The sequence below is a fragment of the Pantherophis guttatus genome, chromosome 2 (assembly GCF_059756535.1).
Source record: "Pantherophis guttatus breed Tessera chromosome 2, ASM5975653v1, whole genome shotgun sequence".
NCBI classification, from domain to species: Eukaryota; Metazoa; Chordata; class Lepidosauria; order Squamata; family Colubridae; genus Pantherophis; species Pantherophis guttatus.
The window spans coordinates 249,391,695-249,409,742 of NC_142064.1; the positions used below are offsets into that span (position 1 = coordinate 249,391,695).

Below are 18,048 nucleotides of genomic sequence, written 5' to 3' on the forward strand. Positions count from 1 at the left end.
GTCCTGGGGTCATGTGATCCCCTTTTGCAACCTGACCAGCAAAGTCAATGGGGAAGACAGATTCAAGGGCCTGGTGGCTCAGCAGACTAATAGCATTGTGATTAACACCAGCTGATTAACACCAGCTGTCTGCAATTACTGTAAGTTTGAATCTCACCAGGCTCAAGGTTGACTCAGCCTTCCATCCTTTCTAAGGTAGGTAAATTGAGGACCCCGTTTGTGAGGGCAATAAGCTGACTTTGTATAAAAGTATGAAGGCTATTGCTTAACGCATTGTAGGCCACCCTGAGTCTCCGGAGAAGGGCGGCATATAAATCAAATTTAAAAAAAATTAACTGTGTTATTAACTTAACAGCTGCAGTGATTCACTCTAACAACTGTAGCAAGAAAGGTCATAAAATGGGGCAAAACTCATATGTCTCCTTTAGCAAAAGAAATTTTGGGCTAAGTCGAGAACCACCTGTACAAAACAGTAGTTATAGTTTTCTTGGGCAATTGTATAGAGGTATTACGCCATTACCGTCTGGATTTTTTTTTCATTTCCAAGTTAATTTTACATTATAGAGATGTATTTTTTATTGGTCTCCCATCCAAGTTGGCATAGTTTTTTCAAGATCCACAAAGTTGGATTGCTTTAATATAACTTATTTACCTAAAAATGTGCACTTTCCACCATTGGAAACGTAACATGTTAAACTGAAAAAAAGAAAATAAAAGAAAAAGCAATAAATTAATGGAAAACTGAATATTTAATTGATTTCTCTCACAGGAATATGATATGTTAATGCACCGTTATTGTTCAGAAAGCTGAAAACTAATCAACATGTAATAGAGTTTTCCTTGTAGAACATTTCCAAAAGTGATGCTAATATTAACACAAAATTAGTAGGCAATAGCTTTCGTATATGTCTATGTTTTTTGATTGAAGTTCCCCTTTGGGTATTTTGTAGAATTTTAAAAAAGGTAATAAGGAAATAAAATCTTATTTTTGTAAAAAAAAAAAAAAAGACATTGCTTCCTAATGAAAACAGTAGTTGGCTGTAGCATCAGTTAGAATATATGGATCCATTATGAAGGAAATACAATGTTCTTCATTAGAGACCTGGCAGCTATTCCTCCCGATCTCTGCTGCAGAGGGATATTTATGTTCCAATTTGTGCCAGAGACTCACACAAGCCAAATATAACATTCAAAAGAGATCTGCTCTTGAATAGTTAAAGGGATCTTAGCAGTGGTGGGTTGCTACTGGTTCTCCCCAGATCGGGCAAACTGGTAGCGGTGGTGGCGGGAGGCTCTGCCCACCCTCCCGGATGTCTTTGCACATGCGCAGAAACGTTGCATGCGTGCATGAGTGCGCATGTGCCCATGAGCGAACCTGTAGCGGCCAAAATTGAAACCCACTACTGGATCTTAACAATGCATTGCTCCGGGTTCCCCTCCCACGATCTGTAGAAATGACAATGTTGGAAGTTGCGCTAGCAAAACATAGGAAGTGCTGACTAGAAAACAATATTGTTTTCATCCTGTATATAATTCGAGGAAGAAGACCAGGAGACTGCCTAGTAAAAGCTAAGACCAAAAGCACCCTGTGACCTTGAGTGCATTTGCTTTGATCTTATAAGTAAAAGTATTAGGTTGAGTCTGAAGGAAAGAAACTGGCCTCCGTTTTCACAAAATATCTCTTTCATTGCTCCAGGGGTTAAGGGAGCAACATTAAAAAGTTTAGAAATGAAATTAAAAGTCAACATGATGTATCTCAACTAACTATTGTACCAATAATGAGATGCTCTGTGCAAAAAAAATATAATAATAATACAAGAAATGCTGTTAAATACATTGCCACAAACAGTACATTACAGGTTCCATATTCTGGTCTACTAGCATTTTGCAGAAGATAATCCAACAAAAAGGATTGTTTTGTTCAATACCATAGCAGAAGAGATGTTCTTGCTTGGCTTTCAGCTGGTTTAAGAAAGCATCTCTTCCTGGACGGGAGCAACGGTTATGGATACTTCTTAAGTGTGTGGGTGGAACCTGCAGTTGCCTCTTTGTCTGGCCTTTCAGTACACGGGATGTGTTGACGTGCGTTCAGAAAAGCTTTGTCTCTCTGAAGAAAGCCCAGCTTCTCCATTGCTTCATCCCGCGTAGATCTTTGACTATCGGACAAAAGTCTCACAGTATCATTTGCCGGTTGCTTGGCAGAGGCAGAATTGTCGAGGTGGTGCAAGAAACGTAAGCGGAGTTCCTGAACGTTGACTCCTGACTTCAGTATGGTGTCAAACTTCTTTGAGTGGGTGGGGTGAGAGTTGGCTGATCTAGCAGGAAGTTTGGCTCGAGGATGATAAGGATCAGACCATCTCCTCAAAGTGACTTCATCGGACTCCTCTGAATGGGACTTGATCATTTTACTTTTAGCAACTGCTGGGCAGGGACAATTTTTCACCAGGGCATCTTCCTCAAATGTACTTTGTTGCTGCATGCTGCAGATGACATGATGCTGACATTGGACCTGAGTACCTGTACATGCAATTGACATAGGGTCAGATTATTAGAAGTATAAAAGGTGGGGGGGGGTTGCTATAGGGAACAGAGAGACAGAAAGTTGTTTTTCAATTATTCTATCTAGTCATGGAAGATCACTCACGTGTTACATGGCAACTGGAGTGGTTGCCATGTAACTCTTCCAACGTGATGTTCATCCGTAAACATATGCAGAATGGGGGCAGAAAGCAGAGAGGTGATACTGATTGGAAATATGTAGCTACTGATTTTGTCTACCACAGAGAGGAGTACAAATAATCGACTTACAACATAATCGAGTGCTATTTTGGTCGTAAGTTGTGATGGGCACCATATGACCATGCCTGATTTTACAACCATTTTTTGCAGAAGTTGTTAAACAAACACCATGGTCGTTAAACAAAGCCATTCTTAGCTATGGAACATTTTTTGCCAGAAACTGGAAAAACGTCAGATTCTGGGCAAAAAAAAAAAAAGATCATATAAATCACAGTCACTTGGCTGTGGAATGCTCTAAGTGGCCATAAATGAGTGCCAATCGCCAACTGCCCAAAATGTGGTTGTGTGACCACGGTGGAGGCCTGAATGTTGGTACTTTAAATCCAGATCATAAGTGGCTTTTTCAAGATGTGTCATAATTTTGAACGGTCGCTAAGTGACTATTTGTAACTCAAGGAATACTTGTACCTGTGCGCACAACCTGCAGGACTGCATGAATGAAAAGTGACAACTACAGTCTAAATGTTGGGAAAATCTGCCACAGAATGACAAGAATAACACTGACATGGAAAGGCAGTGTATTACCTCTTTTCATTGGGTAAAAGGTAGAAAAGGAGGAAGGTAGTTGTGCTGATTGAAACAAAGTTGGCCAAATCGTATTTGGGGAAAGACCATGTTAGACATTCAAAGGCTTGCTCCCCCAGCCAATTGGTTAATTGATAGTGCACAGGGATCCATGTAAACAAACTACTGGTACTATATAACTTTACCTAGAGATCCTTCCGTTTTCTCATGACTCCACTCATCGTCTTCTGAGATTTCCTTATCCAAATTGTTGATTGTCTGAATCAAGAACTCCAGACATTCTTTTTCCTCTGGATTCAGTTCAGAAAGGAAATCTTCATCCTCTTTTGAGGACCCTTCAGGATTAAGTCCCGGAATCAACTAATGGCAAAATTAGAAAATTTAATATAAAAGGCCTTCTCGAAGGTCACCTCTCACGTATCTGGCTAGTTGCAAGATGATGTATGATGTATCACTTGTACAATTCTGATATTCTAGATATAGTATCTGAGCATCTTTCCTAAGGGCTTCATAGCTATTCTACCAAGTATTGGTCAACCAAGCATATGCCTTGAATTGCTATAATGGGAAGAAGGAATAACCCTGAGGAACAGGAGGAAGAGCCGCTACCAAAATAGTCAGGCTAAAAGAAATTCAAGTCCAGACTAGAACTGTAATTCGAGAAAGCTTCTCAGATAAGACCTTTCTAATTCTCATGACGATAAAGGGAGGAGGTACATTCAGACTTGCAAGATTCTGTTACTACAATCTTATAATGAAAATAGCATTAGTATGCATGATGTGGGTTTCCTAGTCTGGTCTACCTCAAAGGGCTGAGAATTAATTCCTTGTTTGATAGTTGATCCTAAATAGCAGAAGCTATTCACCACTTGAATGTCTTCATTGTCAATTCAAAGACTGGTTGATATACCTGTTGTCATACCTGACTCCCTACTTTCCCTATGTTCAGCTGGTGGACTGAAAGGGAGGTCTCTTTGCATTGATTTGAATACAAGCTCTTCAGGCAATCTAAGAGCCTAATAAAGGAAGGTCTTTGATTTTGTGAATAACATACTTAAAGAAAATGCAAGTTGTAGATCTCTTGTTTAAAAGTGGGAAGGAAGAGAGTGAGGCGAGCGCTTACATCCCATTCTCTAGGTTGAGCCTAGAGGTTGAGCTGGTTGAGCCTCCAAGCATTCAGTTGAATGCTTCAATAGGGTTTGACTCAGTGGTGGGATCCTGCCAGTTTAACAACCAGTTCTGCGATTGTGTATTTTGCTGCGCGCGCATGCGCAGTTTTGACAAAACTAAACTTCTGTGTTACTTCTGGGAACTAACACAGCTGAGGCACAGCAATCCGCTCTGCCGCACGAATCAACTGAGAGGATAAAGGTAAGTAAAGTGTGCAGGGGCGGCTGGACGGGCCTACCTGATCGTCAGAGCTACCGGTACGCCCAAACAGATCCGAACCGGCTGAATCCCACCCCTGGTTTGACTTCTACTTCCTCACATTTGGTACTGTGGCCTTGAATACTATCCTGTGCCTTCACTCAGCCTCTGTGCCTCAGCCAGAAGAAATTACTTGGCTGCTGTCCTTTCCTTCAGAGACCTTATCATTGCTCATTTGAGCTTTATGCCATATCTGTGTGGTACTGGACATGTGCAATGTAAGTACTGTAGCAGTGGTGGGTTTCAACATTTTTTACTACCGGTTCTGTGGGTGTGGCTTGGTGGGCGTGGCATGGCTTGGTGAGCGTGGCAAGGGAAGGATACTGTAAAATCTCCATTCCCTCCCCACTCCAGGGGAAGGTTACTGCAAAATCCCCATTTCCTCCCGATCAGCTGGGACTCGGGAGGCAGAGAATAGATGGGGGCATGACCAGTCAGAATTTTTACTACCGGTTCTCCGAACTACTCAAAATTTCCACTACCGGTTCTCCAGAACTGGTCAGAACCTGCTGAAACCCCTCTGTACTGTGGACTAGTCGAACACACGTCCAACTCACTGTGGAAGGATAGGACAGTGAAGAACTGTGTCAGGAATGTACATGACAAATTATATGCCTATTAGATTGCACACCAGAGAACACAAAATAGGACCCCAGAAAACACTCCCTGCTCCAAGCAGTGTTGTAACAATTATAATTAAAATAATTATACCATAATAATTGTAATAATGGACAGTTGGCTTTTATATAACTAGACATCAGTATGACTACTTAGTGATTTCTTCCCTCATAGGAGAACTCTGGCAAACCTCTTTTGTGCCAACATAGCATTCCCCAATGGACTGATTAACTGCTTTATAAAAAATAAATAGCCATCACTTTGGTGCGCTCTGCATCTATTCCACACCATACATATAATTATCTCTGATTACCAATTTTTCATTGGGGATAAAAAGCCACTTATTATTGGACAGATAGACTATGAAAAAGATCAGATATCTGCACTTCTTTATAAAAATAACTAACGTCAGGATCTAAATTCAGTTAAGAAAATATATATGGCAGCTTTCTGTCTGCTTTCTTCTAAATACTTCAGAACTGCCGTTCCCAGAATTCTTTGCCTGGCAACCTCAACGTATTTGGAAGTTGCCAGTTTGGTGTAGGCCAGTGTTTCTCAACCCTGGGAGCTTGAAGATGGGTGGACTTCAACTCCCAGAATCCCCCAGCCAGCAGCGTCCACCCATCTTCAAGCTACCAAGGTTGAGAAACACTGGTGTAGGCCTTGACTTTGACACCCGTGCTCTATCACTTTTGTGTGGAGAATTGCAGGGCAGAACTGGTTCAGGCCTCATCTCTAAAATCTGTTGTACAGTATTTATAAGGTGACCAGATTTTAACATTGGTAAAGAGGGACATTGTGGGCGTGGCTTATTTCGTGGGCGTGGCTAGCTGGTCATGTGACTGGGTGGGCGTGGCTAGCTGGTCATGTGACCGGGTGGCCATGGCTATGTCTATAGGGTAAGGTGAACAGATTTTAACATTAGTAAGAAGGACACTATTGTGGGCGTGGCTTATTGTGTGGGCGTGGCTTGGAGGCCATGTGACTGGGTGGGCGTGGCTAGCTGGTCATGTGAGCGGGTGGCCATGGCTATGTGTATAGGGACTACTCAGAGGGCTGAAAAGTCATTTCTGACAGGTTCTCACCTTTTGACTGGTCCTCACACTTATGACCATCCTCACATTTATGCCCGTGCAGCATTCTTAACAACCATGTCACTCATTTCACAACTGCTTCTCTTCAACAAGGTGACAAGATAGGGCAAAAATGTAAAATGTGAGGACAGTCGTAAGTTCGAGGACTGGTCAAAAGTGTGAGGACCAGTCAAAAATAACTTTTTCAGCCCTCTGAGTAGTCCATATGCATTAAAGGATTACAGCAATAGAGAGGGATGAAGGAATGGAAATTAGAGTAGGAGTGAGGGTAAGAGAGGGAGGAAGAGAGGAGGAGAAGGAGAAAGAAAGAGGAAGTAGGGAGGAGAAAAAGAGGGTGGGGGGAAGAGAAAGTAAGAAGGAAAGAAAAGAGAGAGGTGGTAGGTTTGAGGAGAAAGATTGCTGTACAATAAAAAAGATGAAAGGGAAGAAAGCCAACCCCAAGCAAATATAAAGATATTAAAATAAAGAATGAATGGTTAAACTTTAAAGAATAAAAGAGAACAAATATGAATAAATAGCAATAATTAGAAACACACATACAAACATACAATGTATTTTCTTTGAACAGAATATTTGGCTGGTTCACAAATTTAAACAGCGTTTAGTCATTTCAATTAAATTTACAATTTCTATATTTCCTTTTTGCCATATTTATTCCTCATCTATTTTTTAAAAAAACCAATATTACCCTTCATCCTCATCTCTAATCTTAATCAAATTCAATTTTTCCCTTCTATTCTATATTATACCCCTTCCCATTGTCATCTATTTTTATATCCATCCTCACATTGTTTAATTATGTAATTATGTAATACAGTTGTTTAATACAAATTCAACATTTTAATATAAATCAATTAGTTATAAAACTATCTTTTTTGTATATTAATCAATATGAACATGAATATTCCAATTATTTCCATGCAATCCAATTTCTTACAAATCAATTAATTATATTTACCAATAATAATAAACCAAATAATTTCTCCCATATATTCCTCCGAACCACAACTTAACCATTTCTGCTTTCAACACAATATACAATTAATAGTATCTTAATTATTACAATTCCCTAGTTAAATACAGCTTTTTTTCCTTTGTGTTTTAAAATCTTGAACTCTCCTCCTAAATTTCCCATTGTTTGCAGTTTTTCACCTACCTTTTTTGGGGAGGAAAAATAAAAATAAAAATAAATCTCTCTCTGCCTCTCGACCCTGGTTTCGGTTTCGTTTCTGAAGCTTAGCTAGGGGGAAAAAAAACTGCTTTACACTGATTGCCTGTAGGGCGGCCCTTTGAAGCCCCGGGCAAGAGTTTAAACAGTTTTTTTTTCTTCTAGCCATCAGCTGGGGCTCAAGAAAAATCGGGACTTTTTTGAAACGCCGCGGGACGCGGGACAAATTGCTCAAAAGCGGGACTGTCCCGCCAAAAGCGGGACGTCTGGTCACCTTAAGTATTTACATAATTATAGGTAGTCCTTAACCTACAGCCATTTGCTTAGCAACTGTTTGAAGTTACAAGGGCAGTGTAAAAAAATGATTAGCACCCAATACTCACACTTAACAATCATCACAACATCCCCATGGAGATGTGATTAAAATTTGAGCGCATGGCAACTGGCATATTATGACAATGGTTACAAGTTCCTGGAGTCAGGCGGTCCCCATTTGCAACCTTCCCAGCAGGGTTTCCCACAAGCAAAATTAATGGGGGACGTTGGATTTGACTATGTGATTCGCTTAACGATGGCAATGATTCACTTAATAACCATGGCAAAAAAAGGTAATAAAATTAGGAATGATTCACTGAGAGCAGCAAAATTGTGGCCCCAATTGTGGTCGTAAGTTGAGGCCTACCTGTAACACATTCCTGGGCTAAGTTTCAGGACAAAAACTCAGCAAAGGCTGCTTAAGTTTCCCAAGTTCGGAGTGACTTAGTTAACAGGCTTGTGATAGTGGTGTTTTGAGAAATGTACCATCTAAGGCAGGGGTCAGCAACCTGCGGCTCTGGAGCCACATGTGGCTCTTTCACATCTCTGCTACGGCTCCGTGTCACTCAGAATATGTGTCACAGCCGCCAATGTGCGACACCCGCTAGCACGTGATTTATTGAGCTTTTCAACCCTGGGTAGGCCAACCATGGATAAATTCAAGAAAAGAAAACTTTCAGAAGAAAACAGAACGTTTAATTCAACTACATATGCTAGTTTTGTGGCCGCTCAAGAAATCGTCAGGCACGGGAAGGGTTTGTGGCTCCCGGTGTTTTCTTTTCTGTGGGAAACGGGTCCAAATGGCTCTTTGAGTGTTTAAGGTTGCAGACCCCTGATCTAAGGTCTCTATAATGGGAGATGATTAAACAAGTCAAGATAGTAGCTGTGACCATGTCATTGAGGCCCTGACACTCCTTTTTATATGGACTTCCTCCCATGGATGCCCTCAGACTATCCCCCCCAGTGATGGAATTCAAATTTTTTTACTACTGGTTCTGTGGGCGTAGCTTGGTGGGCGTGGTGTGGCTTGGTGCGTGTGACAGGGGAAGGATACTGCAAAATCTCCATTCCCTCCCCACTCTTGGGGGAAGGATATTACAAAATCTTCATTCCCACCCCACTCTGGGGCCAGCCAGAAGTGGTATTTGACGGTTCTCCGAACTACTAAAAATTTCAGCTACCGGTTCTCCAGAACCTGTCAGAACCTGCTAAATAGCACCCCTGATCCCCCCCACAATCCAATAATATTGGATATTATTACTATGGAATAATAATGATCGGTCCTCATGAAACAGTATTTGGCAAAGGAGAAGGGAAGTATGGATGTTGCCTTTACCTGTGACGTTTCTCCTTTTGGCATCTGCTCCATTCTGTGGTGGTTATTTCTTGCTTTCTCAATAGACTCCATTTCCAATCCTCAGAAGAACAGCTTCATGAAATCTATAGGTTACATGACAAAAGCCATAACATTAGGATTAAAATGTACAAAAGCAGAACTCTATGTGAATAGAAGTCCAGCAACCCCCTTCCATATTCTTGACAGGAAAAACCAGATGAACATGGCTAGGAAGTCTCTAAGAGTCGACAGTTGACTCAAAAAAGAATTTGCTTTGATGTGAGGTAGAGGGGCAGGGGTGAAATCCAGCAGGTTCTGACCGGTTCTGGTAGCGGAAATTTTGAGTAGTTCGGAGAACCGGCAAATACCACATCTGGCTGGCCCCAGAGTGGGGTGGGAACGGAGATTTTGCAATATCCTTCCCCTGCCATGCCCACCAAGCCATACCATGCCCCAGAACCAGTAGTAAAAAAAAATTGGATTTCACCCCTGAGGGGGAAAGGGGGGGGGAGAAGAAGGAGAGGAGAGAAAAAAGGATGAGAGGAAAGGGGAAAGGAAGGAAAGGAAAAAGAGGAAAGGAAAGGTTGGGGAAGGGAAGAAAGGAAAAAGAAAGGAAAGCAAAAAAGGGAGGAAAGAAAGTGGGATGAAAGGAAAAAGGAGAGAAAAGGAAAGGGAGAAAGAAAAGAGGAGGAAAGAAAAAGGGGAAAGAAAAAGAGGAAAGGGGGACGAAAGGAGAAAGGGAGGAAAAGAAAAAGCAAGGCAAGGCAAGGCAATGGCCCTCTCTGAGGACTGAGAACAACTGAGCATCTGTCTTCAGTGATTCCACAGCTTGAACTACCTGAGCAGCATGCAAATTAGCAAGGATATATCACTAACCCAACATATCTGAACGGTACCTGGCCAGGGAGATCGAGAAGATGAACAAGATCAAATCCCAGTTCAGTTCTTTCAGAGAGACAAACCTCTTGATCCTATGAATAAAAAAAAAGCAATATTCATTATTCAAAGCTATCTAATGTGGATGACGACTGTAAGAAAGGAGCCTGTGAGCCTGGGAAGAGAGCAAAGGTAAACTGTCCAAGAAATTTGGCAGCTTAACACATAAATGATAATTTGACCCAGGCGAAGAAAGGAATTCTGGGAGATGAAGTCCACAGATCTTAAAGTTGCCAAAGTTGAGAAATAGCAATAGCACTTATATACCACTTCACAGTGCTTCACAGCCCTCTCTAAGGGGTTTACAGAGTCAGCATATCATATGCTACATATGGTCCCTCCCCAACAATCTTGGTCCTCATTTTACTGACCTCAGAAGGATGGAAGGCTGAGTCAACCTTGAGCCTGATGAGGATTGAACCCCTGGCAGTCAGCAGAATTAGCCTGCAATACTATATTCTAACTACTGCGCCACCAGTAGATTCTCTGTTCTTGAGAATGGAAGAAATGAGGCAAGGGATCCTGATTGCATGATTTGTCTGCTCTCTTGGAAAGAAATAAGTGATTCATGGGACAGGGCATTCTTTCTTTGGATTATAAATAATTTGCAAACAGGGTTCATTTCCTTGTAGCATTCAGATTATGTCAACAAATAAAAGTCCTCCTTCTTGACAGTCAGCTCCTCCTCTTTCAAAAACAAAGCTTTCATCTCTTCAAGCATTGCTGCCAGCCTGATAAGATCCAGTGTTCCCCAAAGAGAAGGTAATCTTCTGTAAACCAGGATCATCCCTCCAGATATGTTGAACTACAACACTCATAATGCCTGCTAACATTTTTTTGCTGTGAATACCCCTGCTCTAATATAATAAGGAAGTATAGGCAGCTATCATTGGAGAACCCACTGTACATGATGGGGCACAAAATACATCACTGTACGGCTCAGGGTAGCAGACTAAGCAATAAAATGGCTCTTTTTGACAATGTGACAATGAAATAAGACTATCATGTAGAAGAAGCTTGGCCAACTGTTTTTTTGACATGTAAGGGTAAAATGCTCTCAAGCAGAGTTTGACTACTAGCAATTCAATGAACTCAGGCCTGGTATTTTTGTGGCAACAGTATGAAACCACTGGACTCTGCCTTCTTTCATACACTATTTTAACCTATTTTAGTCTAATGCCACAGGATCACCAGGTGGTCTTCCATCCAAGTTCTAGCCAGGCTGAGTTCCATGCCCAGGCAAGTTCATCTGGGTGCTAGCTCCTGCTGGGACATAACCTGTTATGTATTGAATATATATAGTTGTATGTATGTATGTATGTATGTATGTATGTATGTATATGTCATATTTCTATGCCGCCCACTCTCCAAGGACTCTGGGAGGCTTACACCAAAGACAGTATACTAAATAGCATATTGACCCCTAACAATCTGGGTCCTCATTTTACCCACCTCGGAAGGACGAAAGGCTGAGTCAACCTTGAGCCGGTGAGATTTGATCCGCTGATCTGCTGAACTAGCAGTCAGCTGAAGTAGCATTTAAAAGAAAAAAAACCTCTGCAGATCAGGCAACTCAGCTGGGATCGTCAGAGCCTTTTGAAAGCATTTTTTTACAATCTCTTCGCCAAAGAGGTTGTAGAAAAAATGGTTTTAAAAGTAAAAAAAAAAAAAAGCCACACCACCCAGTCACATTACCCCCCACCAAACTACGCCCACAGAACTGGTAGTAACAAATTTTAGATTTCACCACTGAAGAACACCGATATGAAATTGTTGTAAAATGGGAATTTATGTTTTGTGTTTGTTTCTGTTCTTGTTTTTAAAGAAAACGAAAAGAAAAAAATTTTTTTTTTTAAAAAGAACCACTTCAGCTGGCTTAGCAGAAACCAAAAAACTTCAAATAAGTATCATTTCTTGAAGAAAACTAAAAGCCACATTAGCAAATCTCAACACCTGATGTAACTCAAAAACAAGTCAAGAACAACCATGCAACCTATAAAGCCTGTAAATAAATATTAAACAAGAAATGTGGAGAAACCCTCTTGTATTTATTTTATTTTTTTTAACTTCCAGTCCTACAGAAAAGACTTTTGGTGCCAATCCTGTGTCTGGGCTGCCCTGCTCCATCGTTTTTGTAACTGTCCAATTGGCTGTGTGAGAGTTAATTCTGACTCACCATAAGTCAACCTGTGTGTTAAATTGCTGGTTGAGTGTATGACTCGAATCCAAGACTCTTGAGATAATTTAAGAGAGAGAACTTGAACAGTTTGGGACCGGTTGGCACATTAATAGTTAAGAAGCACGTTGAAGGCATTCAAAAACATGGTTGCCATTCAGGAGAGCTTCCCCATGGACCAAAGACACTATATTTGCAAGGATATATCTGGGCAAATTTCCTTGTCACATTTTTTAACCTCTTAGGGTATTCTCTATCAACTCTCAGCCTACCTCCATCTTTTGTTCAGGCTACAGGCCCCTACCATCTTAATTTCCTAAACAATAAGCTGTTGAAAGGCTTATTTTGAATCAAGAAATAAACTTGATAGTGGAGGCCGATAGGTTCCTTCACAACAGACAGGATGCCTTTCCTTTCCATACTGAAGCTCAGAATCTTAAAAATGATACGAAATGGAATGAGGCCAGGCAGCCATCTGGTTTCAAGGGTTTATCTATGAGAGCTCAAAGGAAATCCAGATGGTGGCCCCAGGGGTGAAATCCAAAATTTTTCCCTACCGGTTCTCTGGGCCTGGCATGGTGGGCATGGCATGGGAAGGATATTGCAAAATCTCCATTCCCATCCCACTCCAGGGGAAGGATATTGCAAAATCTCCGTTCCCTCCCACTCCTGGGGGAAGGATATTGCAAAATCTCCATTCCCACCCCACTCTGGGGCCAGCCAGAGGTGGTATTTGCCGGTTCTCTGAACTACTCAAAATTTCCGCTAATGGTTCTCCAGAACCTGTTAGAACCTGTTGGATTTCACCCCTGGGTGGCCCTTTGAAACCCTTATCTGTGCATCGCAACCATGATGGGGAAAATGTGGCTGCCATCTTGGCTTTTTTTTAACCCAACCCCACCCTTCATGGCCATTTGCATACCCTGGAAACTGAAGGGTAGGCATTTTATGAAAACAGCTCCCAAGACTGGATGCCAATTGAAACTGAATAAAGAAGGAATTTAAAAAATAAAATACCTGGATCAAAAACACTTTTTAATTACTACATGGAGAATTACAGGGAATGTGACCTCGGCAAGAGTGTTCTCACATTTAATGAATAATAATTTATTAAAGCTGTATGCCACCCAACTCTCAAGACTCTGGGCAGCTCACATGAACAAAAACATACAAGGGAAAAGCCTCTGGATTTCTACATCCTAAACTACAGTATATGGAGCGTATATAGGTTTGAAAGCCGAGATGGGCAACATTCAAATTCAATAGAGGTCATTATAAACACCTTGAAATTTAGCTTGGTTTGCATTCATTCCTGTTCCTCTGCTCCTTCACCTTGCAAATACGCTCAATTCACATTTTCATCTTAAAATTATTGGGAAAATGTAATTGCCCTCCCCTGTGGCATAAACAATTTTGCCATAAATAACTAGCAGAAGAGCCTTTATCAATAATTATCACCTTGCCTGGAGAGAAGAATTATTTAGTAGCTGAACCATATGGAAACATTGGCTGCAAGGTAGGAGTACCAGATTTAGGAGTTGGTAGCCCTGCTCCAGTACTTGTTTTCAAGAAATTAAACATTTACACACCAAAATTTAAGATGTTATACCCCAGCTTTTTAGAATGAGCTACTGTAAGGGGAAAATAAATTAAGTGAAACCTTTTTCAGGAATGTAAAAATGAGAACCGTGTAGCTAACGATTACTCTTAAATAAGGTTTGTTGTAATCCCACAGCCAGTTACCTGGGAGTAAGACCTACTAGACTGCATAAAAACTCTTGAAGTAGACACACCACTTTCAGTATAGAAAAGCAGTGAGTATTTTTAAAAACAAATCTTAAAGATAAGAACACAGGAACAAAGCGAAGCAGTCCTTATTGCTAGCCAAAAGTTGAAAAGCAAAAAAAAATTGAGCAAAGCAAAATAGAAATGTCTGGGGAACAGAGAACCTGATATTTCTGGAAGGATAAGCTTTCTGCTCTACCTTTCACAGTCCCATGGAGGAAGCAAATTAAAGTTCCTTAAACTCCACCTTTTATACTACCTGTTCCTCCACTTCGGGACCTTTAAACAATTTGAAATCGGTCTCAACAATACCCTGGGATAGCGGCTTTCAAAGTTAAGAGTTAACACCTGTAGAAGAGGAAGTTGGTTGACTCACCTGGTAGCACTCGGCCTAAAAAGTGTTTTCAGGAGCCAGCATGTGAAACATATTGTGCTGTGAAACTGCTCTGTATATGATAAATACCTCGAGGTGTTTTGTTTGCTTTAGTGCATAAAAAAAAAAACCTGTTGCCTTGACACAGCTCCCTGGCCTGCGGCTCTAGAGTGTATGAATTTGATCATGACTTCCTCATTCACTTGACCACAGATCTCATCAAGGCTACCTAGATGGAACTGAGTCTGGATGCATTAAACCAGAGCATATTGAGATATTTAGGGTGGGGCTGAGAAGTCCATTTGATATTTGTGTAGTACATTGGAGGGTACACTCAAAAAAGGGAAGGGGCTACAACAACAAAATTAGACAAATTCCAGGTAATATATATAAATGGGTTATATTCATTTGGATGTACGTTAGGTAGAGTACAGTGGTGGGTTTCAAATTTTTTTACTACCGATTCTGTGGATGTGGCTTGGTGGGCATGGCAGGAGAAGGATACTGTAAAATCTCCATTCCCACCCGACTCCAGGGGAAGGATACTGCAAAATCCCCATTTCCTCCCGATCAGCTGGGACTCGGGAGGCAGAGAATAGATGGGGGCAGGGCCAGTCAGAATTTTTACTACCAGTTCTCCGAACTACTCAAAATTTCCGCTACCGGTTCTCCAGAACTGGTCAGAACCTGCTGAAACCCACCTCTGGTAGAGTAGAATAGAGTAAACTTTTTGCTGCTATTTAATATTTTTATAGCCCAAATGAAATACACTTTCCTGTTAGTATCTTTGTTATGTGGAACCATCACGTGGGAGAGTCTCTCCCTACTTCATTTTATTAGTTTGATTAAATATTTTTTATGAAGCTTTTGTATGAATTTCCTTGTTGGACAACTGAAAACGTATGTGATGGGCAGGTTTTAAAGGCTTACAGGAAACATGAGCCCTGGAGCCTTTTTTTCTGTAAAGTTGTATAAGCTTACCATTTCTTCTTTTTCCTTTTATGTTTCAGATGATTGGTTGGTGAGAGCAGGAATGTAGTATTTGCCAGGAATAATCCAAATGTTGCTGAGAAAGCACACTTAGTTTGCCTGTTAAATATTGATGTGTACACAGGTAGTCCTCAATTTACAACGGTTCATTTAGTGACTGAAGTTACAACGGCACTGAAAAAAGTGACATCACCATTTTTCACACTTACTGTATGACCTTTGCAGCATCCCCTTGGTCACATGATTTACATTTGGATAAACTCACATTTATGACGGTTGCAGTGTCCCGGAGTCATGGGATTACCTTTTGCAAAGTCAATGGGGAAGCCAGATTCACTTAACAACCGTGCTACTAATTTAACAACTGCAGTGATTCACTTAACAACCGTGGCAAGAAAAGTCATAAAATAGGACAAAACTCACTTAACAAATTTCTCACTTAGCAACATAAATTCTGGGCTCAGTTGTGGTTGTAAGTTGAGGACTACCTGTATTACCTAAACTATACTGCACCAAGTGATGCACTGATTGCATGCAGTATTATTATTGCTTGCAGTAGTGTGGCTTCTAACTTTGATAGTAAGAAACAACGGATTCTTCCTACTTCTGACAGATGGTAGATCTAAGGTACTTTTCTCTAACTAGTGCCTTCAGGATGTGTCATATATTTCCATCAGCATCTTGAAATTCTGCAGACTGGATGCATTATGGGGGAGTGAAAATCTTTGTTTCTTGGGATATCTCAGGGCTGGTGTAAACAGAATGAAATAAGGAAATTATATAAAGGAACAGAATAGACCACATCTCATCAGACTGTACAAAGGGGGATTGTTTTGGAATGGAGTCTTACATTTATTTATTTATTTATTTATTTACATTTATTTATTTATTGATCAGTGCTGGCTCTTCGGCTTTGAAACGGAGATGAACACCGCCCCCTAGAGTCGGGAACGACAAGCACATATGTGTGAGGGGAACTTTTATCTTTACCTTATCAGTTAGATTTTTCTCCCATTTTATCCATGACGAATTGATTTTCAACTTGCAAGGAGCAATTTGAACCAAAGCCTACTTGTATTACTCAAGGGTTGTAACCAAATTGAAGAAATGAGCACCGTTTCTGCAAACAGGTAGGTGGCACAAAGAACAAGGAAATAAGTGGGGTGGGTGGGTTAGGAAGTGAAGGGATAGTAATTACCCAGGGCAGATCAGAGCAAAGAGAGATAAAGATCAGGGAATGAGATTAAAAGGCTACAAAGTCCAAACCTGCAAGGAAATCTGAACTGGAGCCTTGTGAGAGATGTGTGTGTCTGTTGGGGAAGTCATCCATAGAGTAGAGGAGAAGAAACAAAATTTGAACAAGTAAACCTGAAAAGTAAAAAAAGGAGCCAGAGATTTTAAAGTGAGACATAAAGATGACTTGAGAAAAAGACAGGAGTTTGATTTATGGTGAGGCAGTCAGCTTCAGAAGCCGAAAGGGAGTTAAGAGAGAGAGAGAAGTTTTCTCCCTGTTTTCTTGCCTGCCTACAATTTGGGTTGAAAGGAGACCCTCCTTTTAACTCAAATTGTATACAGGGTGGGCAAGTTTCATCTACCAGGGCAGTCCACCCAGTTGTCAGTAGGAGAGAAGACTGAAGCCAAGGGAATGAAAAGCTTGCCCAATCCAAATCTAGTGGCTGGACCCAGCAATGATAGGAGAGTATGCTATTTTTTATCCTATCTTTTATTACTGTTTATAAATAACTCAATGTGGCAAACATATCAATACTTGCTCCTCCTCCTGTTTTCCTCACAGTAACAACTTCGTGAGGTGTCCCAAAGATGCTTTTTTGGGAGGCAGCTGGACTTTGTTTTTTCTTTGAAGACATTTTGCTTCTTCTCTAAGAAGAGCTGAAGAAGCTTCTTGGAAGAGAAGCTAAATGTCTTCAAAGGAAAAATAAGAAAGTCCAGTTGCCTCCTGAAAAAGCACCTTTGGGATAACCTTAACCTGGATAACTGAGAGTCTCTACAGACTTTTAGCTATGCAAGTTGGGATTTTTTGCCCTATCTTGTCAGCATGGTGAAGAGATGTGTATAGGGTAAGGTGAACAGATTTTAACATTGGTAAGAAGGACACTATTGTGAAGAGAAGCAGTTGTGAAATGAGTGACATGGTTGTTAAGAATGCTGCACGGGCATAAATGTGAGAATGGTCATAAGTGTGAGGACCAGTCAAAAGTGTGAGGACCTGTCAGAAATGACTTTTCAGCCCTCTGAGTAGTCCCTATACACATAGCCATGGCCACCCGCTCACATGACCAGCTAGCCACGCCCACCCAGTCACATGGCCTCCAAGCCACGCCCACACAATAAGCCGTGCCCACAATAGTGTCCTTCTTACCAATGTTAAAATCTGTTCACCTTACCCTATACACATAGCCATGGCCACCCGGTCACATGACCAGCTAGCCACGCCCACAAAATAAGCCACGCCCACAACGTCCCTCTTTACCAATGTTAAAATCT

General features: G+C 41.0%; 1 protein-coding gene across 1 annotated transcript; it reads right to left on the reverse strand.

Annotated features, from left to right (window-relative positions):
* Nucleotides 1–561: 561 nt before the first annotated feature.
* LOC117673935 (uncharacterized) lies at nucleotides 562–14,675 on the reverse strand. Its single transcript, XM_034431662.3, has 5 exons — nucleotides 14,557–14,675; nucleotides 10,180–10,254; nucleotides 9,284–9,387; nucleotides 3,510–3,684; nucleotides 562–2,517 (listed from the first exon to the last, which is right to left on the reverse strand). Exons 3-5 carry the CDS (start codon nucleotides 9,353–9,355, stop codon nucleotides 2,003–2,005), a joined length of 762 nt encoding a protein of 253 aa, XP_034287553.2. The 5' UTR covers nucleotides 9,356–9,387; nucleotides 10,180–10,254; nucleotides 14,557–14,675; the 3' UTR covers nucleotides 562–2,002.
* Between the last annotated feature and the right edge of the window lie 3,373 nt (nucleotides 14,676–18,048).